The sequence below is a fragment of the Suricata suricatta genome, chromosome 6, assembly GCF_006229205.1.
Source record: "Suricata suricatta isolate VVHF042 chromosome 6, meerkat_22Aug2017_6uvM2_HiC, whole genome shotgun sequence".
Lineage (NCBI taxonomy): Eukaryota > Metazoa > Chordata > Mammalia > Carnivora > Herpestidae > Suricata > Suricata suricatta.
In genome coordinates, this window is record NC_043705.1 from 46,209,165 (window position 1) to 46,233,647 (window position 24,483).

The 24,483-nt window shown below is 38.0% G+C and overlaps 1 protein-coding gene across 4 annotated transcripts in view; it reads left to right on the forward strand.

The window, feature by feature from the left end:
• NLN (neurolysin) overlaps window positions 1-24,483 on the forward strand; it is a 98,096-nt gene that overhangs the window by 16,927 nt on the left and 56,686 nt on the right. For all 4 annotated transcript variants that reach the window (XM_029942338.1, XM_029942339.1, XM_029942341.1 and 1 more), the window contains one exon: window positions 23,933-24,192. In XM_029942338.1, coding sequence (XP_029798198.1) covers window positions 23,933-24,192 — 260 coding nt within the window. The remainder of the gene's footprint in view (window positions 1-23,932; window positions 24,193-24,483) is intronic.

Consider the following 24,483-nt stretch of genomic DNA (forward strand, 5'->3'; position numbering starts at 1 on the left):
TTGTCTTTCCCTGACTTATTTCACTTAGCATAATGCTCTCTAGCTCTATCCATGTTATTGTAAATGGCAAGATTTCATTCTTTTTTATTGATGAGTAATATTCATTTATATATATAAATGATAAAATGACACAATATACAATGATATAAAAAGAATATTATACATATTATATATTTTACATGCATATACACACACACACACACACACACACACCATGACTTCTTTATCCATTCATCCAAACTTGGGCTGTTTCCATAATTTGACTATTGTAGATAATGCTTCTATCAACATCAGGGTGCATGTATCACTCTGCATTAGTGTTTTTGTATCCTTTGATAAATGCCTAGTAGTGCAATTGCTGACTCATAGGTTAGTTTTAGCTTTTTGAGGAACCTCCACAATTTTCCAGAGTGACTTACCAGCTTGCACTCCCACCAAAGTGCAAAAAGGTTTCCCTTTCTCCATAACTTTGCCAACACCTGTGGTTTCTTGTGGGGGTTTTTTAATGCTTTTTTTCTTTTTTTTTTTTTTGTTTTTTAATTTTTTTAATGTTTTATTTATTTTTGACAGAGAGAGAGAGAGAGAGAGACAGCATGAGTAGGGGAGGGTCAGAGAGAGAGGGAGACACAGATTCCAAAGACAGGCTCCAGGCTCTGAGCTGTCAGCACAGAGCCCAATGCAGGGCTCAAACCCATGAACTGCAAGATCATGACCTGAGTCGAAGTCGGACGTTCAACCGACGGAGCCACCCAGGCGCCCCTTTTTTCTTTTATTTTTGAGAGACAGAGAGCGAGCAGGGGAGAGGGAAAGAGTGAAGGAGACAGAGGATCTGAAGTGGGTTCTGCACTGTCAGTATGGAGCCCCATGCCAGGCTCAAACTCAAGAACCGTAAGATCATAAACTGAGCCAAAATCAGACACTTAACTGACTGAGCCACCCAGGCTTGTGTTGTTAATTTTAACCATTCTGATAGGTGTGAGGTAATATCTCATTACGTTTTATTTGCATTTCCCTGATGATAAATTATTTTGAACATCTTTTCATGTGTCTGTTGACCATCTGTATGTCTTCTTTGCAAAAATGTCTCGTCCTGTTTTCTGCCCATTTTTTTAAAAAACGATTTTTTTCTTTGAATGCATTTTTAAAATTCAAGTTAACATATAGTGTAGTATTCATTTCAGAGGTAGAATTTAGTGATTCATCACTTACATGTTGCACACAACGCCCATCACAACAGGTGCCCTCCTTAATGACCAACACCCATTTAACCCATCCTCCCGCCCAGCACCTCTCCAGCAACCCTGTTTGTTTTCTCTATTTGTTGCCTCCCTGTCTGTTGTTATCTTTATTATTTTTCCTTCCCTTCCCCTATGTTCATCTATGTTGTTTCTTAAATTCCACACAAGTGGCATATGGAGTTTATCTTTTTCTGACTGACTTATTTCACTTAGCATAATGCATTCTAGATCCATTCATGGCATTGCAAATTTCTGTTCATTTTTAAATTGGATTATTTGGTTTTGGGATGTTGAGTTTAGTAAGTTCTTTATATATTTTGGATACGAACTCTTTATCAGATATGTCATTTTCAAATATATTCTTCCATTCCATAAGTTACCTTCCAGCTTTATTGATTGTTTCCTTTGCTATAAAGAAGCTTTTTCATTTGGTGTAGTCCCAATACTTTATTTTTCCATTTTTTTTCCCCTTGCCTCCAGAGACATATCTAGAAAGAATAGAAAGTAGTTGCTATAGCCAAGGTCACAGAAGTTACTGCCTGTGTTCTCTTCTACAATTTTTAAGGTTTTAGGTCTCATATTTAGGTCTGTAATTCATTTTTAATTTATTTTTGTGTGAGGTGTAAGAAAGTGGTTCGGTTTCATTCTTTTGCATGTTGCTGTCAAATTTTCCCATTGGATAGTCTTTCCTGTTTTATCGAAGACTAATTGACCATACAGTTGTGGGTTCATTTCTGGGTTTTCTTTTTTTTTTCTTTAATATTTTATTTCTAAGTAATCTCTATATCCAACATGGGGCTCCATCTTACAATCTGAAGATCATGAGTTACATGCTTAACTGACTGAGCCAGCCAGGTGTTCCAAACTGTTCTTTTCTGGGTTTTCTATTCTGTTCTTTTGATGTATGTGTTTATTTTTGTGCCAGTACCATATTGTTTTGCTTATTATAGCTTTGTAATATAACTTGAAGTCCAGAATTGTGATACCTCCAGCCTTGCTTTTCTTTTTCAAGGTTGCTTTGGCTACTCATGGTCTTTTGTGGTTCCATAAAATGTTAGGATTATTTGTCCTACTTCTGTGAAAAATGTTGTTGGTATTTTAATAGGTATTGCATTAAATGTGTGGTTGGCTCTGAGTGGTATAGATATTTTAACAATACTTGTTCTTCAAATTCGTGAGCCTGGAATGTGTTTGCATTTCTTTGTGTCATCTTTGTTTCATCAGTTTTTTAAAGTTTTCAGAGTACAGGTCTTTCACCTCTTTGGTTAGGTTTATTCCTACGTATCTTACTGATTTTGGTACAATATTAAATGGAATTGTTTTCTTAATTTCTCTTTCTGCTCTTTCATCACTAGTGTAAGAAATACAACAGATTTCTAAATGTTGATTTTGTATCCTTTGACTTTACTAAATTCGTTTATCAGTTTTAGTAGCTTATTGGTGGTTCTTTTGGGTTTTCCTGCCCCACATCTTGAGTATGGTTATAGTGACTGAAGTAATCACAGCTTTTAGTTGTAGCCTGATTGCTACATTGCATAACATTCATACAGAAAGGGCTACTGTGTTAGATCGTCTCATTCTAACACTGAAATTCGTACATATATACAACTTTCAGATTTCATTTCTCATAGGAATTCTTTTATGCCATGGTCCAACATAGAGAAGTACAAATTATTTATGTGAAAGAGAAATCAATGAGTATTAGATTCCAACTACCAATTGTGCAATTCTTTTTAGAAGTCTTATGCAGGGGGCGCCTGGGTGGCTCAGTTGGTTAAGCGTCCAACTTTGGCTCAGGTCATGACCTCCCGTTTCGTGGGTTTGAGCCCCACGTCAGGCTCTGTGCTGACAGCTCAGAACTTGGAGCCTGCTTCAGATTCTGTGTTTCCCTCTCCCAGCCCTTCCCTTGCTCACACTCTGTCTCTCTCTGTCTCAGAAATAAACAAACATTAAAAAATTTTTTAAAAAAGTCTTATTCAGTCATTTTCAGTTTATAAATATTTACTGAGCCACTTATGTTATTGTTTAATTTCAGTATCACTTTATCCTATGCCAAATTTATAAATTTTATAAATCTGTTCTTTTGCCATTATTCTCAGTCTCAACAAATATTACCATTTACTGAAGTCAGAAGTCTGGGAGCTGTCCCTGGCCTTTTTCTATCTCTACCTTTTCCGTCAGTTACCAGGTTTAAAGTCTTTCTCTGTTCTTTATTTGCAGTATGACCACTGTGACCCAAATCCTCATCACGAGTCATAGCCTCAGTTTTTGCTTTCTACTAATATACTTTCCTTATGGACACAAAGAGCTTTATGTAATCTAAATGTGGTTGTCATACTCCAGTTTAAAATTGTTTAGTTTGCCACTAACTTTAGGATAAACTTAAAAGTCTTTGACTGGTTTGTAAATCCCTGTACAGTCTGATCAGTACTTAGCCATCTCACTCAGGGAACTCCTTGTTTCAAGAGAGAGTTCATGTCCTTACCTCCTCTTCATAAATTCTCTCTCTGCCTCTCCCTCTCCTCATGCTCTGTCTCTCTGTATCAAAAATAAATAAAAAATTAAAAAAATTAAAAAAAAAACAAATACACATTAAGGGGGTACCTGGGTGGCTCAGTCATTGAGTGTCCAACTTCAGCTCAGGTCATGATCTCATGGTCCGTGGGTTCGAGCCCCACATCGGGCTCTGTGCTGACAGCTCAGAACCTAGAGCCTGCTTCAGATTCTGTGTCTCCCTCTCTCTCTGCCCCTCCCCTGCTCACTCTGTCTCTATCTCTCTGAAAATAAAATAAATACATAAAAAATTTAAAAACCAAATACACATTAAGATTATTAAAATAAGAGTAAAAGAATATTAGACAAAAAAATCAAAAGAAACTTTAGGGTCTCAGCCTCATTGATTTATTCGGGTCCAGAGTTTTTCTGACTGCTTTCTGGCAATAAGAGCAAAGAATATATACAGTCAAGAAATACCAGGAACACAGTTTTTCCTGGTACTGTTTGTGTGATAAATTTATCATGTAGATTTATTGTATAAGAGAAATTAAGTAAATCCAATAAATGATAGCCCCAAGAATACTTATACAGTAAGCCTCAAGAATACATATACAGTAAGTGCAGAAGTAGACTTTATAAAGGCTATGTTGTATTTTGACCTTTCTTAAGTTTGTTTATTTTGAGAAAGAGAGCACAAGTGGGAGAATGGCAGAGAGAGAATCCCCAGCAAGCTCTACACTTACCACACAGCCTAACTCAGGGCCTAATCCCATGACTGTGAGATCATGACCTGAGCTGAAATCAAGAGTTAGCCACTTAACTGACTGAGCCGCCCAAGTGCCCCTTCACCTTTCTTAAAAGGCCAAGGCAACACAGCTTACTAAGGGTGATAAGACACATGCATAAATGTGATACTATGTATGTGATAAGGCACATACATAAATAATTAGAATGCAAGGTAGAAGGTGATCAGTACCGGAGAGTAATAGAGAACTTGATATGGTAGTTCAGAGGAGTAAGAGATTAGTTCCAAGATAAGAGGAAGGGACAAGGTCATAGTGGATTTTTGAAGGGTGGTAGGATTTGGACATATGAAGATTAGAAGAGGGTGTTATCTTACCGCTAGACTATCAGAATTTAGAAATGGCCACAATGAGTAAGCTGAATGTCCAAGGCAAACATGCTAAAGAGTAATGAAATGACTCTAAAAAAGAAAATGTGCTGTACCTTAAACTTATATAATGTTATATATAAATTATGTCTCAACGAAACTAGAAAACACAAATCTCAGTATATAGAGATTATACCAGGAAGAAAGGAAAGAAGAAAGGAAGGAAAAGAAAACAAAGAGAAGGTGCAATCTACAGGGCTCTAGGGGCAGACCTGGTTTCAAATCCTTGCCTAACCTCACAGAAACTCTGTTTCTTCAACCCTAAATTAGAGATAATATGAGCTACCTGCCATAATCTCTGTAAAGATTGCCATGATGTACATGAGCCCATGTAGCTCAGTGTTTGATACCACCTGAGTACATAGTGACTTATAATTTTCTCCCTACCATTCAAGGTAGAAAAAAGTAGTCCTAAGGATTTGGATTATAAGACTGACTGACTGTGGTTATTGAAAGTCACAAATGCTTTATCAGTGACTGACAGAGTACTGATGACCTACTCATAAAATTTTCAGATGACTCTAAGTAAAGGTGAAAAATTCAAGTTTCAGAGGATCTCAGCTCACTAGAACACCATTCTTTTTTTTCTTAATTTTTAAAATTTTTAATTTATTTTTGAGAGAAAGAGACAGAACGTGAGTGGGGAGGGGCAGAGAGAGAAGGAGGCACAGAATCCGAAGAAGACTCCAGGCTCTGAGTGGTCAGCACAAAGCCCAAAGTGGGGTTGGAGCTCATGAATCGTGAGATCATGACCTGTACTGAAGTTGGATGCTTGACCACCTGAGCCACCCCGGTGCCTCTAGACCACCATTCCAATAAAGAGATTCTTAATGATACTAAATGTGAAGTCTTGATTTTAAACAAATCACACCTAGATAGGAGCACAATGACATAAGAGCAGCACATAGGAAAACACTCAAAACCTTTAGTTGTTTCCAGATGCAGTATGAATTCAATTCATGTGGCTACCAATTAGTAAGAGAGGAGAGAGTCACTTACCAGATGATGCAATAAGTCTAAGGTGATAGTTGCCATCCAGTGGATACTTTGCACTCCTGACTTGCCTTAGTCTTTATGTAACATACTGTTGGCCACACTTTCTTGTCTTCCAGAGAAGCAAATTCCTAATCTTTTCTACTATGAGCATTCCTCAAATTTTGTTTCATGCTTCTTTTACCTGATACCTGCGCCTCAAGTGATGGTTTTTCTCAAGTTTCTCTTTTCAATGTCTACTGTAAAGCTCTTTTTCTATCTCGTTTCTTTGAGCCTACATGTATGAATTCTCTTCCACACACACACTGTCCTGTCTGAAACTTTCCCCCCAATCCAGCTAGTTTGCAGTCTTTTCCTCTCTCTACTTTTCCACACTAATCCCACTGTTCTTAATCGGCATGCTTGATGAGATGTCCCAGTCCATTCTAGGAATAGGACATCTGAAGACATCTCTGTGTCCCGCCCCAGGGCACTGTCTTAGTCATCAGGTTTATATGTCTGGTTGCCAAAACCACCATGCTTCCACACCCTGGCATATCTTCCAGGCACTCAAAAGGCAACATGTCTAAAACATACCTAGTAATATTTCTCCCAACCTGGTCTTGCTGTTGCAGTTTCCACTAGCAATGGTAAATTCACTGTGTGTCATCACTAATACTACCATCCACACGACTATGACATCCTGTCTTTCACAAAGTCCTGACAGGTTTACTACTTGAATATTTCTTGAATTTATCATCTTATCTCCCACTCCTACTCTCCCACTTTTAATCCTCATTGTCCATCTAGATTAGTGAAGCCTCCTAAATGGTCTCCTTTCCCTCCTAAAATTGACTTCCACAACCCCCACAGCTACCAGAGTGCTTGGCTAAACTGTAGATCTTACCCTCTTGATCAGGAGGTCCCACTGCCTACAGAACAAAGATCAGGCTCTCTAGCATGACTCACACACACACAAAAAAAATCCCACAGTTTTGCCTATCAACCTTTCCAGCCTCACTTTCCTCTAATTCCCATTTCTAACCTCCAAATTGGCTGTAATTCCTAGAATACCACCTATCCAGTGGTTGATGGGCCTCTGTTGGTCTTTCCATTATGCTTGGTCTGCTTTTAGGGTTCTCCACACATCCTACTCTATCCTATCCTAGGTAATTCCTATTCATGTCTCCTTTCCAGCAAGGTTTCTCTGACTCCTCAGTCTGAGTTGAGTATTGTTCCTCTATCCACCTGTAATATCCTGATGTAACACTGTAATTACATTTACAATACTACATTGTCTGGCACACCTAAGTGATCAGTAAGTATTCACTAAATTCTTTTTTTTTTTAAGTTTTACTTTTAAGTAATCTCTGCACCAAATGTGGGGCTTGAACTCATAATTCCGAGATCAAGAGTCACACACTCCACTGACCGAGCCAGCCAGGCACCCCAGTATTTGCTAAATCCTAATGTGTTTCTCTGCCATACTAGCCATTAAATTCCTTGGATACATAGTCATCTTTTATCTTTACCAACTAGCTCTGTTCTCACTTTCTTCTGAGCTCCAAATGCCTTTTACATATCTCCACTTGAATAGCTTATTGGTGTTAAAACCATATTTCTAAAATCAAATGCGTGTAAAGCTCCTATTTTCTCAGCCTTCCCACCCCCACCTGATTAAAAAAGAAAAAGAAAAAGAAACATTTCAATCTATTTCTCCTCTGGAGCCCTCTAGCTCTCTCTCATGCCTCTGTAAAACAGAAACGTGGTCATCACCTTGGATGCCCCTCATTTTTCCATCCTCACTTGACCAGATCTCATTCAGGCTCCCCTAGAAAGCAGAATCATTCTGGACGACCTCCTGTTCTGAAATTCTGTTATTCTGGTAATCGGCCTGTTGGCTTATCCACAAATACATAGCATTTTCAAGTTGGAAGAGGCAGCTTAGTAAATAGTTAAGTTTTCAAACTCTGGAATAAGGTTGCCTGATTCACATCCGACATGTGCCACTTAACATAGTTGTTTGACTCTGGACTTAATAATTGAAAATTTCTCGGGGCGCCTGGGTGGCTCAGTCGGTTAAGCCTCCGGCTTCGGCTCAGGTCAGATCTCACGTTCGTGGGTTCGAGCCCCGCGTCAGGCTCTGTGCTGACAGCTAGCTCAGAGCCTGGAGCCTGCTTCCGGTTCTGTCTCCTTCTCTCTCTGCCCCTCCCCCTCTCATGCTCTGTCTGTCTCTGTATCAAAAATAAATAAAACATTAAAAAAAATTTTTTTTAAAAATAAAAAAAAAAGAAAATTTCTCTACCTTGGCTTCTTCATCTTAAGAGTGAGGATTATATGAGGTAATGCGTAGAAAATACTTAGGCTGGTACATAGAAATAATAAGCACTTTACAAGTAAGTAAAATGACCTAGTGTTGTATTCAAGTAGGTGCTTTCCTTTGCTTTCAATGTGATTTCCAAATCTAAAGGAGCTAAGGTTGGTAATTATTCATCTTTAATATTTGTTAAGAATTTTTTTTTAAACCTGCCTTTTTTATTGGTGAGAAAACTCTTCTCTGCTTTATTTTTTTAAATGTTTTATTTCTTTTTGAGAGAGATAGAGAGACAGTGTGAGCAGGGGAGGGTCAGAGAGAGAGGGAGACACAGAATCCTAATACAGGCTCCAGGCTCTGAGCTAGCTATCAGCACAGAGCATGATGTGGGGCTCAAACCCACGAACCGTGAAATCATGACCTGAGCCGAAGCCAGATGCTTAACCAACTGAGCCACCCAGGCGCCCCTCTTCTCAGCTTTAAAGAGTACCCTTTGGGGCACCTGGATGGCTCAGTCAGTTAAGCATCCAACTTTGGCTCAGTTCATTATCTCACGGTTTATGGGTTCAGGCCCTGTGTCAGGGACGGCACAGAGCCTGAAGCCTGTTTCAGATTCTGTGTCTCTGTCTCTCAAAAATAAATAAATGTAAAAAAAAATTTTTTTAAGAGTACCCTTTTATTGTATAGGCAGTCAAAGAATTTGAAGTCATTTTTATCCTATTGGTAAAATTTGCTAAGGATGTACATGTATCATAGAAATACAAGCTGTCATCATTATTTTCCTTTCTCACAGTCAGCTGATTTTCTTATTTCCCACTTAAGTACAATTGGCTTCTAGGGGCTGCAAACCACCCCAACAGGAGGTTTGGAACATGGCATGTGTCAACACAGAACCACACAGGCCATGCTTTCTGGTGATCTCTGTGCCTGTCTCTCAACAAGGACAGGAGAGAATAAAGTAGCAGGCACTGAGGAGCTGTGGGTAATTTCAAGAGAACAGCAGAATTGACCAAGTGATTGGTGATTTACTATAGTATTGAATGGTACAGACTCGGTGAAGACTGCCTGGGATACTGGCCTTATCTAACAGTGTGACCTTGAGTAAGTTATTTAATCTCTCTGTGCCTTAGTTTTGTCATCTTTAAAAATGTAGATAATCTGTATCACAGTGTTGTTGGAATGGTTAAATGAATTAATGCATATAAACCACTTAAAAAAGGGTTGTATAGATGTTTGTCATTATTATTATTGATGGTGCTGGTAGTAGTGGTTGGCAGTGGCCAAGCAGCAGCTAGAGGCTTAATTGTAGCTGTACTCAGAGCTGTGGGCCGCACATGTTAGGTATACTAGAAAGCCCCTTGAATCTTCTCTAATGATCCATTTATAGTGTAACATTCATATATCTGCAAGAAAGTAAAATGCTGAAGCACAGGCCCATAGTTGGTTACCCATGACTGGTTACCACTGGCCTTCATCCTAAATTAAAGGATTTGGACTAGCTGGTTTCTAAGGCTCCTTCCCAGTGTGAATTTGTGAATCATTACTAGTCAAATATATTTATTCTTGTGTTCTTGTTTTCTTTTGGGGTTTGCTCCATTTAGTATCTCTTTTATTTTTTAATTTTTTTAAGAGTTTATCTTTAAGCCATCTCTATACTCAGCATAAGGCTTGAACTTACAACACTGAGATCAAGAGTTGTATTCATGGGGCACCTGGGTGGCTCAGTCAGTTAAGCATCTGATTTCAACTCAGGTCATGATTTCGTGGTTCATGGTTTTGAGCCCCACATCACGTTCAGAGCCTGGAGCCTGTTTCAGATTCTGTGCCTCCCTCTCTCTCTGCCCCTCTCCAACTCGTGCTCTGTCTCTCTTTGTCTGAAAAATAAATAAGCTTTAAAAAAAAAATTGTATTCTTTACCAGCTGAGCCTGCCAGGTGCTCCTAGTATCCCTTTTAATATGCTTGTCAGCATGAGGTCATGTACTGAGTTCATGTTAATGTTGCATTTATCTGATTTTCAGAACATGTTAGGATAGAGTTGGGTACATGTAAAGTTACTAATTTTTTATTATGTAAATTTTCAATTAAAAATGTCAAAAATTGGTAAATGAACCTCCCTTACCATGCTTCAAAATTGTCAGCTCATGGTTAATCTCTTTTCATATACTTCTTTTCCAATTATTTTAAAACATTTTCCTCGCATCATATTACTTTACTCATAAGTATTTCTGTATATACCTCTAAGAGAGAATTTCCTTTTCAAAGATACATAATCACAATACCGTTGTCACATGTAAAAAAAAAAATGAATACCCTTTTGTGACTGACCATTGTTTAAAAAGAAAGCAAACTAGTTGTTTGTTAGGCCTAGCATAAGGATCCAGCCATCCTCATTCATTCAATAAAATATCCATCTGTAGATGACCCAAAAAAAAAAAAAAAAAAAGAAAAAAGATAAGTATTAAGTAATGTACTGAGGAGAAAAGTCTCTCTCCTGAGTAATTTAGTAGGGATTTCAGTTCTGAAAAGTATACCCCAAACACCAATTAAATGTGCCAGAAGCAATTTATTCATCCTCCTAGAGAGAAAAATAAAAGTGGAATGTCTTTTTTGAATTGTGGTTTTCCATGAGTGTAGCTAGGCCATTTACTAATGAATTATTATGGAAGTCTTCATTTCTTCTGTGACACAGCACTTGATTTCAGCTGTTTTGATTCTCAAGTGGCTTTACCTAAGCCAGTTAAAGGATTTAAGAAGAGAAATCTTTTAGGTTCATTTATAGCACATTTAAAACCTATAAATATTAAGCTACTTGTCCTATATAAAACATTAGGCAAAAGACTAACATCTTCTGTTTCTTATTTTTCAAAACCTGAGATTTTTCTTTTTCCTTCCTTACGAGTTTGTAACCTTTTTACTTCTCTAAAAGTTCTATTTCTCAAGAGTAGCAATAGTACAAATATTTCTAGTGTCACATAGTCCTTCATATGCCCTTCAGTAGTTTCTAACAGTTTTTTCTTAACTTTATTTTTTTTTTAATTTATAGTTTGTCAAGTTGGTTTCCATATAACCACAAGTGCCCTCCTCCATGACCATCACCCCCCTACGTCTTTGCCCCTCCCCCTTCAGCATTCAGTTTGTCTAAGAGTTTTTAAAAATATTATTTTTATTTATTTATTTATTTATTTATTTATTTGGGGGGGGGGAGGGCTAGGGTAAAGGGGGGAGAGAGAGAGTCCTAAGCAGGCTTCACACTGTCAGTGTAGAGCCAGACATGGGGCTCGATCTCATGAATCATGAGATCATGACCTGAGCTGAAATCTAGAGGTAGGCACTTAACCAACTGAGCCACCCAGGTACCCTTCTTTCTAATATTTTTAATTTTTGTTCTTATTTTTTGGAAAAAAATACTTTAAAGTGTTCCTTTTCATTTATTTACGGTGAAATTTGGGAATATGATCTTATTTCCGTTACATTCCAAAATCTAAAGCAAAATTTCCGTTTTCTTTTTTTTTAAATGGATCACTAACATTTTAAGAACAAGTTCACCAAACGAAATTATCATTTATTCCTAGAGGAGACTTTGTATATGATATGATATACAATATATGGTATCAGACTTTGATATGATATATAATAAGTTCTACTAACAGGAAATTGAACTCAATTGAAATTGTCTGTGGCACTGGCTCCACAATAAATAGTATTATTTTCATTACATAAGACCAAGTTTGGAACTTTATAGCTGCACTGGTCATTTAAGTAATCAAATTTTTTGATATTTAAAAATAAACTTTTCTTTTTTGAACAGTTCCAGGTGTATAGGAAGTTGCCAAGATAGTACAGAGAGTTCCCATAAATCCCTTATCCAGTTTTCCTTATTGTTAACATCTTACAGTCAATGGAACCAACATTGATTCTTTAGTACAACTCAGGAACTAATATTTGTACCTTACTAATAACTAAATTCTGTACTTTATTATAGTTTCACTCATTTTTCCCTCCTCTTTCAGAATCACTTTCAGGAGATCAACATACTGAATCAGCATGTTTCCTTAGGCTTCTGTGGGCTGTAAGAATCATTCGGTCATTGTTTTTAATAGCCTTGACAGTTTTGAGCTTCACCAACAGCTATTGGGTAGAATATCTCTCAATTTGTATTTATCTGATGTTTTTCTCATAGTTAGACTAAGGTAATAGGTTTGAGGGAAGGAGATTACAGAGGTAAAGTACCCTTATTTTCATGTCCTGTTTAGGGGTGTATGATATCTACATGACTGAGCTAGTGATTGCCAGGTTTCTCTATTGTCAAGTTCCTTTCCCCTGCTTTTATTATGCCCTTCTCCTTTGTAAGCAAGTTACTAAATACAGCCCACCCTCAAGGTAGGAGAGAAGTTAATCTTCACCTTCTTGAACGATGGAATATCTACATCAAATATTTGAAAATCTCTTATATAGGAGCTTGTTTTTTTTCCCTTCCTCCTTCCTTCCCTCCCTCCATCCTTCCTTTTTTCTTCCTTCCTTCCTTTCTCCTTCATTCCTTTCCTCCTCCTGCCTGCCTTTCTTCTTCCTTTCTTCCTTCTTTCTTCCTTTTTCACTCATATATGTCATTATGGAGTCATGGATTTTATGCTTTGAAAAAAACCAATCATACCTTGACTCTCCCTTCCTTTAAATATGCCGCAAGTGCTATACAGCACTTAGCTACCTTTTTTTTTTAAGGTTATTTATTTATTTTGAGAGAGAGTATGTGAGCAGGAGAGGGGCAGAGAGAAAGGGAGAGCAAGTATCCCAAGCAGGCTCTGTGCACATAGCATGGAGCACAATGTGGGGCTTGAACCCACAAACCATGAAATCATGATCTGAGCTGCAGTTGGATGCTCAACCGACTGAGCTATTCAGGAGCCTCACAGATACCTTTTTTTTTTAACTTTAAATTTTGAGATCTAGATTTACATACACTTATGAGGAATAACAGAATGGTTCCGTATCTACTTCATACAGTTTTCCCCAGTTACAGTCAGGAATTGATGCAATCCACCAACCTTAATAACGTTTCACCAGTGATATATCCACTCATTTCTATATGACTGTGTATTTATAATGCATTTTTTTTACATATGTGAATTACTGTGACCATTAGTCCTCAAATTTAAATGCTACTTGAGTACAATAACAGGACTGTACAATGAAAGAAAAGTGATACTGCTTTTGGCTTTATTAGACATTGGACAACAGAATAAAGAACCCTGGAATGTCTCTATGTTTAGGGTACTTCTTTTCTCAAAATACTTGTAGCTGAGATCTTGTTATGTATTCATTTTTGTGAATGGGTTTTTATGGGAAGTGTACTGTGTTACTTTGACAAGAGCACTTTGAAAGTTCAAAGTTTCCATAAAGATTTTCCTAGAGCTGCTAAACATTTTCTATATAATATAAAAAAATTACTTTCCCATACCAGCAGGTGGAAGCAAGAGCAGTCTTATTGTGTACTTTACTTTCCAAGTATACTGGCATGTTCTGTAGACTATCTGTTCATGACTCAAAGTATCTTTATGATATATCCCTTACTTAATTACTTTCCTTCAACAATTTTATTGTCTTGGTGCTTTCTCTTGATTGCTTTATTACCTTATTTACTTGGTGTTTGGGGCTGAACTTAATAGTTATTCAGGGATGAATTTAGATTTTTATCACTTTTCTCTCACTGATTGAACAGTTACAGCGTGTATGCTTTGCATTGACATATTCTTCCACATTTGCTAAGAAACCCTAAGACATGCACTGTGTTCTCAGAGAACTTACATTCTAGTAGAATTAGAAGGAAAATGTTTTCATTCCTTTCCTGACCTGGGAGAAACAGATCAGTCAGCCTTCCTAGTTTTTCAGCCAATATAGGACTGGTATTTAATATTCATACAGATTTCAATTCATTCAATTAACATCTACTGAGTACCAAATACTATATAGGGGCTAACTTATAAATTTATGCTTTTTTCCTTGTAGATTAAAAAAAAGACCAAAGCAATCATTATGTGTATCATTTGTTTTTTAATTTTTTTAAACAGATCATACAGAGTATTCTATTGACGTATAAACCCAGAAACATTGAACCTAAGACATTTAGAAGTTAGAAGTAGCTAATGTTAGTAACATTTCCTTGATTATTCTTGGAAGACCTTCCATAAACGCTAGTTGAAAAAAAATGGAAGTATGATACTCTAGATCAGTTTTGTTGGCTATTTAGTAACAGCTAATAAGAATGATAATAAGGGGTGCCTGGGAGGCACAGTCGGTTAAGTGCCCTGCTCTTGATTTTGGCTCAGGTCACAGGTCTCACAGTTTCATTTGAGTTCGAGCCCTGCATCAGGCTCTGTGTGTGTGGAAAGTGAAAGATACAGAGAACTTTTCCAAGGGGGAGTTATTTGTTATGTGCTCTAAATTCCCCATCAGTTTAGGGGCACCTGGGTGTCTGTGTCTATTAAGTGTCTTAACTCTTGATATCAGCTCACGTCATGATCTCACAGTTTATGAGATCATGTCCCATGTCAGGCTCTGCACTGACAGCATGGAGCCTGCTTGAGATTCTCTGTCTCCTCTCCATGCCTCTCCCCTGCTCACACTCTGTCTCTCTAAACAAACAAACAAATGAATAAAATTTTTGTTTAAGTTTATTCATATAAAATTTGCTGCTTTGTGTTCTAATCTTTTGTTTCTTCTTCACAAGTCTGTAAGTACCTGAAGGTACTTTGTAACCTCAGTAAGTATTTATTAAAGGAATGACTGAATCAACTAATTTACTTCATGGCATATCCCTTTATGATGAATCATTTTTTTTTAATACAGTCTGGAGTCTAAGCATAGTCACAGATGACCGTAACAGCTCAATGTATCTTATCTGAGAAATTACCAGGGAATAAAGAACTAGCATTTGTTGCGTAAAAGTTTTCTTAGAATGCCTGGCTGAACCTTATCTATGTGAAATGTAGATTGTTTGCAGCTTCCTAGGAGTACATTTTTTCAAGTGGTTTACTGCTTACCTAAGAACAGTTAATCAAAGGGCTCCGAAAAAGAATGAGACTCAGAGCAAAGGGTAGCCATCAGATTGCCCCAGATTGAATTGTTTTCATCTTTGGAAATGGATGACTACAAGCTGCCCATTCCTACATGGCCTGTTTTCGAGAGCTGGATAAAAGCTGAAGTGGAGCACTCCTACCCAGCCCTTGCAGCAATCCTTGAGGGAGTGGTACAGATAACAGATGGGATAAGTGACGTCAGTACTTGGGCTTTACCTGCCTTTGCTCCCCCACTATGAGCAAGGTGGGTGGAAGATCACAGAGGTGAATTAGTGAGAAATCTGCTGTTTTCCTTCTCTAGGATGCAGTTGCAGCATGAGTGTCACATAGTAGTTAAGAATATGGGCTTTGTAAGCAGATCTAGGTTTAAATCCCAGCTCCACACCTGCGTTGTGACCCTGACCCTATATGCCTCTTGGTTTCTTGGGAGGTTTAAATAAGAAGAGTCATGTAAATTCTTGATAGGGTGCCAGAAAATGAGCAGGCTCTTAATAATAGTAAGGCTGATGATGATACACATCAGTCATATGTGGGGCAAGTTTCTAGCTTAGGAGCCTGGATGAAGATCAGTAAACTGAGATTGGGAATTAGAAAGAACAAATTTTGAACATGTTGCATTTGAGATGTCTGTGGTCTGGTGCTCTAGCTAGGCATCTGAATAGAATCGTGGGAGTCACCAACTTTTTTGAATGGGTACAGGAAGAGAAGCCAACAGAGGAGACTGAGAAGAAATGGTAAGAAAAGTGGAAGAAGGACTAAGAAAAAGTAAAAGTGAGCTTTGTCAGAGAACTTTTAGTGAAATAATGTGGATAATTACTGATAAGACAAAGAAGTAGAGATACTGTGTGGGACATTTGCAGGATGCAAAAACCAAAGACTAAGTTGGGAGACACATCCTTCTTTAAAACTAAAAGAAAGAACATGGGAATGGGTAGAGATTCAAGAGGTTATTATACTCAACTGCATTTTCTATAAACTCAGTAACCCACCTAGAATGGTCTTTCTGGACATCAGTTCAGCTGAATAACATCAAAAGTAACAATTTTGGCTAAAAATATGAGTCTCTGTTTACTGGTAAAAGTTGACTTATCCTAAGGCATTTAATTCTGTAACATTCTGTTTGTAAAACAGTTCTATCCTAAGCCAAACTGAAAGTTTCTTGAATAAAAAAGCTGTTGCCCGGACCACTAGTAAGTAAAATACCAGATGCTTATCTCTGTTAGGGGGCTGTAAGTACCCAAAATGGAGCTCAGTAAGTATTGAGTTTTACTCTTGAATCTGTTTCTCCAATGCAACAGTCCATCCAGAAGAAAAAATACTAGCAACATTCAGAATACTTGAGTCCAATATGTGCCATTATTTCCATTCTGCATCATCTCTAATTGCAGCTCAGGGCCTTATATAATGCTCCATGAAGGCTAAATACTCTCAGACAGAACTACTTGTATATTGCACATGTAGATAATTGAAGAAAAGTATTCATTAACCTTAAGTGGATCATTTCTTGGCCTTTTGGTTATGATCAAGTGGAATTTCTTGGCTATACGTGTCACAGTTAAAAGTACATGTACCACATACTGTTAGGTTCAGGGTCTACAGGTACCACTAAAAACCAGTTTCTGCTCAAGGTCTGTTGTACACATAGCCAAGTCAATAGGTGAATACTCTTCAGTCTGGTCAGTGCTTTGGTCAGTGTACATGTAGGGTACTGTAGGTGCACAGAGGAATCCTACTGGGGCACCTCAGTGGCTCTGTTGGCTAAGTGTCCCACTCTTAATCTCAGTTCGGGTCATGATCTCACGGTTCATGAGGTCAAGCTCCACATGATACTCTGTGCTGACAGTTCAGAGCCTGCTTGGGGTTCTCTCCCTCTCTCACTGCCCCTGCCCAGCATGCACCGTCTCTCATTCTCTCTCTCAAAAATAAATAAACATTTTCTTAAATAAACATAAAAAAAAAACTGGAGGTAGTCAAAAAAGACTTCTCTTCCTGGAGAAGATGAGATCTGAGTTGAGGTCAAAAGCCTAGGTGGTCAGTTGGTTAAGTTTCTGACTCATGGTTTTAACTCAAGTCATGATCTCGTGGTTTCTGAGTTCAAGCCCTGCATTGGGCCTGCTTGGGATTCTCTTTCTCTTCATCTCTTTCTGCCCCTCCTCATTCTTTGTGCTTGCTCGCCTGCTTCTTGCTCGCTCGCTCGCTCTCTCTCTCTCTCTCTCTCTCCAAAATAGAAAAAGAAAGATAATTCCAGTCTAAGGGCATTGAAGTCCTCAATAACAGCTTGTAGAGAAACATTATTTTAAAGTAAATACTAGGAATATTTGCCAATTATTTTGAAGAATTGGGACAAGTTTCAAGAAATGCTGTGCAACCACTTTAGAGAAAGAAGGAGGACATGTATAAAATATAAATTGTAAGTAAAACAAGTTAGGATATTTTGCATAATTGTCTTAACTCAAGTCTTGGCTCTAAAAAACACATCTCCCTGCCTGGACGTTAGTTTGTGATGTTGATGTAAGATGCTGTTGCTGTAGTGTCTTAGCCCTATCAATTCTATCTCACTTCATGTACAGAGCATCTAGTTTGTGCTCAGCAGTGTGCACTGTGTTAGAGTGGGGGATTTTGACAAAAGAAAGATACAATGGTTATTGTGATTAAAAAAGCCCTAGTCTAATTTAGAGTATGAGTCAAAGCAATTGAACAAGTGGATGACAGTCATTTAAATGCCTGAAATGAATGGCATAGGTAAAAGGTGATAGAAGCTCAGATTTGGGTGAATTGGAATGGTCAAAGATGCCTTGATAGGAGGAAATGGAGGCCTTTATACCAGTAAGTCAGAACATTTCAGAATGTATATTCCATAAAATGTTTTGCAAAAATTTTAAGACAGTAATGAACTCAGTATAACTGTGGCATGCTCATTTTTCCAAATGCAGTTCTGCAGTCTGGTGATCTCTATCAAAATCCATGCCACTGATTTTTTTTGCCTGAGTAACAAATGCACCTTCCTGTCATTGCCATTATATTATTCTGTATTATTTCTTAGAAGTTTCAGAGTTTTGTGTTAAAAGTGTTTAAAGAGAAAAGAGACAATGGAGAAAGTATGGTCGGGAGAGAAATAATAGAGTGTGGAAGTTTATGGAAAGAAAAGAACTAGGGGCACCTGGGCGGCTCAGTCGGTTAACCGTCCGACTTCGGTTCAGGTCATGATCCTACAGTTCGTGGGTTCGGGCTCTGCGTTGGGCTCTGTGCTGACAGCTCACAGCCTGGAGCCTGCTTCAGATTCTGTGTCTCCCTCTGTCTCTGAACCTCCCCTACTCACTCTGTCTGTCTGTCTCCCTCTCTCTCTCTCTCAAAAACAAATAAAACATTAAAAATAAACTAAGAATAAAAAGTAAATAAAATAAAAAAGAAACTAGTGTTTAATTAGGAAGTGGAAATCTCAGATTTAATCTAGATTCTCATTTTCAAATAATTGCACATATTAACTCCTGTAGAGAAATAGAACCACACAGTGTTGCCTGCTTTCAACTTTTGGACCTCTCGGTTGCAAGAAGTAACTAGAAAAATCCATTCTCAAGGGTACAATCACATTTGCTGGAGTGATTGCAGGTGCCCTGGTTTTCCCACACAGGTGCAGTTCTCCAGCGCTGCAGAGCACTGAAGAGGAAACAAAGATAAATGTACCAGCATCTGAAGCATTGAATGAACTTGAAATCATAACAAAGGGGAATAAAGATACTCCACAAAATGATGATAGAAGAGGAAAAGCAGAGACAATGTAGATAGAAAAATTCTCAATAAATCAAAATATTTTAATGTTTTAAAAAAAGGCAGTTTTAATTATTTTTTAAAAGATATATTTATTTAGAGTGAGGGTGTGTGCACAAGCAGAGGAGAGGTAGAGAGAATCCTAAGCAGGCTCCACACTGATGCGGGACTCGATCTCTCAAACTGTGGGATCATGACCTGAGCTGATAACAAGAGTGGGACACTTAACTGACTGAGCCACCCAAGTGCCCCTAGATCAAAATGTTTTAATTAGAAATAGGAGAGAATCCTTCAGTCTCCTTTTCTTTGATAACAAGAATTGTGAATCCTGAAAGAAATTAAGACAAAATCCCAGAAGTTAAGAAAAAAGTGTAAGGCACAAACTTTAATGTGTTCTTTTGACACATAAAACTATGGTTTCTAAATTCTCTTTCTTTCTTTTTACCCCTCCCATATTGGGGAATAGTATCACTTCAGGGAAGTGGTAGTTATTCATGATTTGCAACAGAAATTGCACAGGGTGATTATGGGTGTATCTGTTCAGCCAGGGTGGAAGTTCTGATATTTTTACCAGTCTCACTGAGTTAAAATCAGGTATGCTGTAACCAAACATTCAACCTTTAGATAAATTTTAGGAAATAAAGGAAAACCAGTGGAGGTTCATCTTTTTTTTTTCTAATAGTTTATTGTCAAATTAGTTTCCATATAACACCCAGTGCTTCTCCCACAAGTGCCCCCCACCATGACCAGCCCCCCCTCCCCCCGCCCCCTCCCCCTTCAGTCCATGGTTCGTCTCCAGTATTCAGTAGTCTCCCTTGATCTGTGTCCCTCACTCTTCCCTGCTCTCTTTCATCTTAACAGTAAATATTTGAGGTAATTTTCTCTTAAAGGTGTTTAACAGTAATGAAAATTTGTAACAATTGGTTTGTACTCAGAAAAGTAGTGAAAAGAACAGGGGATTCATTACAGAAGTCTTGTGTTTGAGTCATCAGCCGCCTTGCTGCTCATTATGTCATTAAATCCCATGGCCAACCTCTTCACTTGTACTAGAACTTCCTTGCAAACCCAGTCAGTCGCGATGATGTCTCAGTCCTCCTTGATGCCTCAGATCTGTGTATCCATAAGAGATTGTGGAAATAATTAGTTTGGACATTTTCAGCCAACTCCACACACAACTTTGCAACCCTGTTATTTTCAGCCAACACCAAGCATGTAAGACCCTCTAGTCATCCATCATTTCTTGTGACCTTCATACTTTAGTGTGTCTTTTCTTCTAGTAACCATTACTGAAAGCCACTTAATGCTGGAGAAAATATTTTTCTATATCCCTCACTCTTCCATACCCCACATACCACAAAGTAAAGAGGAGAGACCACATCTTTGTTTGGCAGCTCCTTTCTTGCCCCCACTTATTCTCCCAGACCAACACTTCTTCACCATTGTATAAAAGCACCTTCAAGGCCCACAGTCTGTTTTATCATTCTATACCCTGCTCACGATGTCCTCCACCAGCTACCTGGTTGGTCTTCTCCATTCTTTGAAGACTTTGATTTCTGGCTCAGTCTTCATTTCTATTCTGAGGCCCAGCTATCATGCTGCTGACTCCAGTGTTCACCCAGATCCAATACTAGATTGCATTCTTCAATTTATTTATATTAACCATCCACTTCTGGGAAATGTCCTGGATCGTATCAGATTGTTTAACTTTTGAATTCTTAAATTCACATCCACACTTTTTTACTATAACCTAACTACTCCCCCTTTACCTGTTTTATTGATTTTACTGAGATTGCATTCTTTTTTCTTATATAAAACACATCCAACTTGGGGCACCTGGGTGGCTCAGTCGTTTGAATGTCCGACTTCTGTTCAGGTCATGATCTCTTGGTTTGTGAGTTCGAGCCCTACATCAGGCTTACTTTAGCCAGCCTGTCAGCACTGAGCGCGCTTCAAATCCTTGGTTCTCCTCTCTCTGCCCCTCCCCTACTTGCACTCTCCCAAAAATAAAAAAATAAATATAAAATACATCCAACTCTAGAGAATCACTTAGATGTACTCTCCAGTCCTTTACCTTCTTCCTTCCCCTCAGTCATAGCAGCCTGACTTCACCCTCACCATCCCACTGACACTGCTCTTGCCAGAGTCATCAGTAACATTCCTCTTGCTTAATTTAACAGAATCTTCCATCTTTCGTGAAATTTGTACATTTGGTAGTTATTTATTACCTCTTTTTATTTTAAGTAGTCTCCATGCCCAGGGTGGGGCTTGAACTCTCCACCTTGAAATCAAGAGTCAGATGCTCTGCCAACCAAGCCAGCCAGGCACCCCTTCCTCCCCTTTTCTTTGCTTACTTTTCACAACTTCCTAAATCCATTCTGGTTTGGTTTTCCTTCTGTCTCAATGATTAAACTAGAGTTAGGGCTCAGTTTTTTTGTTCTCATTCTGCCAACTCCTTTGGGCCAGTTCAACCATTCCTCTAACTCTAATTACCATCTCATATTAATGAATTCCACTTACTTGTGCCACCACCACTTCAAACTTGGCATGTCCAAAATTGAACATCGCTTTCCTCTCCCCCAAAGAACCTCCTCTTCCTTCTGAGTTTCCTGTTTTAGTGATGGTACCACCATCCATACATCCAGTTACAAGAATCTTAGACAACATCCTTGACTTTTTCAGCCTCTACCCCTATACCAAGTACGAAGTCATACTGATTCTACTTCCTGAATATCTTTTAAGTCACTCGAGTTCCCCCTTTTCCCTAATTCATTATACCATAATGACATGCTCTAGTTACAGGAATGACTTTCCTCTAGTATGATCTCTTTTCCAAACCTTTCAACTCACTATTTAATTTGGGCAATTTCTCTAGAATGTATATCTTATGTCATCTCATACCTGATTAAATCCCTTCAGTGGCTCTCTCACTGACTTCAGGTTAAACTCTTTAGTGATTCCCAAAACTCTTCATATTCTCTAGTCTTTACTAACCTCATCAGATTTCTCTCTCCTTAAAGCTTTGGGCATTTAGATAATTTCTGGATGTAGTCCAGATCTTGGCTTGCTCCTTGTTGCCTCTGTAAAATCTTCCCCAAAAAGTTCCTTTTGCAGTCTTTCAGAGTTCCTCTGCTTATCCTTGTCAGAGCACTCATCTTAATATAGAATAATAGTTCATTTTTCAATTTGTCCCTCCATTATAATAGCAGAATCCTAGTACGTTGGCCTGTTTGTCCTTGATGCCTGTCACAATGACCAGACACTATATGCTAATAAGTATTTGTTAAGTGAATGACCTTAAATAAGTAACTTAGCCTGTCTGAGCCTCAACTACCACATCATTAAAAGGGAACAATGCACTGCCTACCTCGTAAGGTTGTTTTGGGGTCTTGTGAGGTAATAGGAATGAAGTTGTGCATAGCAGTTAAGAGTATGGGTTCCATATCTCTACTATCTCTCTCGTTTTTAATCCTGGCTCACACCATATAACCAGCTGTGTGACCTTTAACAAGTTGCTTAACTTTCCTGTGGTTTAGTTTACTCTTTAGTAGAATGAGAATAACTCCAGTATATGCCTCATAGTTTTGTTTTGAGGACTGAGTGAATAAACGGAAACCATTTAGTACAGTGACTAAACACACAACAAATGTTAGCCATTAATTATATTTTTATTTATAAGTTCTAAAATCATGTTACATGGTATATATTTCATATATACACACTTATGGCATCAGTGATTAGTTTAAGGTAAAGGATTGGTATCATTACACTGAATTTCTTTTTTCTTTGTCTTTTAGAAAAATATTATAGTAATATTAAAGTTTATTTCTCAAGCCTTAAATTCAAATTGCTGTAGTTGATTTACATGAAACTTTGGTTTAAAAAAATTTTTTATGTTGCTGTTCATTATAAAAAGAGCATTTTGAAAATGTTTCCTTGGGTCACTTGGGTGGCTCAGTCGGTTAAGCGTCTGGCTTCGGCTCAGGTCATGATCTCGCGGTTCGTGGGTTTGAGCCCTGCATCAGGCTCTGTGCTGACAGCTCAGAGCCTGGAGCCTGCTTCGGATTCTGTGTCTCCCTCTTTCTCTGACCCTCCCCTGCTCACTCTGTCTTCTCTGTCTCTCAAAAATAAATTAAAAAAGTTTTTATAAAAGAAAATGCTTCCTTGCTGAATCCCAAAATATTTTTTGAGTCTGTATAGTTATAGGTAGTTTTAGGTAGATGTTTTTTTATTTAAATTTTAATTTTTTAGTAACTAAAATTTTTTAACACTTATTCATTTGAGAGAGAGAGTGAAAGAGTGTGAGTGGGTGAGGGGCAGAGAGAGGGATAGACAGAATCCAAAGTAGGCCCCAGGCTCCGAACTTGTCAGCACAGAGCCCGATATGGGGCTCAGACCCACAAACCGTGAGATCATGACCTGAGCTGAAGTTGGACGCTTAACTGACTGAGCCACCAGGCACCGCTAATTTTTTTTTTTAAGATTTGTTTTTTTTAAGTAATCTCTACACCAACATGGGGCTTGAACTTACAACTGCAGGATGAAGAGTTACATGTTCTTTTACTGAGCAGCCAGGCACCCCAGCACAGGAAAAACATTTATATAAGAAAGATTACTGGTTTAATTTATAAAGGGCAATTATTAAGTCTTTGACACCTAACTTCATTTCTCAACATGTTTTACGTACATAACCAATTCAATGTTTGATAAATACTACTTTCATTAACTCTACATTCAAGGGGAAAAAATACAAATGCATTTAATTTTGTGCTTATATGTTCACCTACAGGAGACTTGATCAATTTCATTAAAAAGTTCTTAATTTAATTAGGCACTATACATTTGTATATTGACTTTGGATCAACACATGCCTAATTTTTTTTTTTTTCTGATTCTTTTTAGAGTTGGTGGTTCCAGGATTTTATTCAGAATGACTTTAGGAAGAGAAATGATATCTCCTCTTCAGGCAATGTCTTCCTATACTGTAGCTGGCAGAAATGTCTTAAGATGGGATCTTTCACCAGAGCAAATTAAAACAAGAACTGAGGAGCTCATTGTGCAGACCAAACAGGTGTACGACGCTATTGGAATGCTTGGCATCGAGGAAGTCACTTATGAGAACTGTTTGCAGGCACTGGCAGATGTGGAAATGAAGTATATCGGTGAGTAGGATGCAGAAGCCCGTCGATACTTCATTCTGTAGGCATCATAAACCATTTTATGCTTTCTGTGTTGGCAGTCCATTTTCCAGTTTTACAAGACATTGATTTTTCCATAGTGATTAACTAATTGCTTAGAATTCAATTAAGTAAGATTAAAATGTTTTCGTATGTTGGCAGTGACTACAAAACATACAATCTCATTACAACTGCATTCTGGAGAGTATTTTGACTAATACATCAAAACTCTTAAGAAGCTCATACCCTAGCCCAAGAATTCCACATGTAGTCATT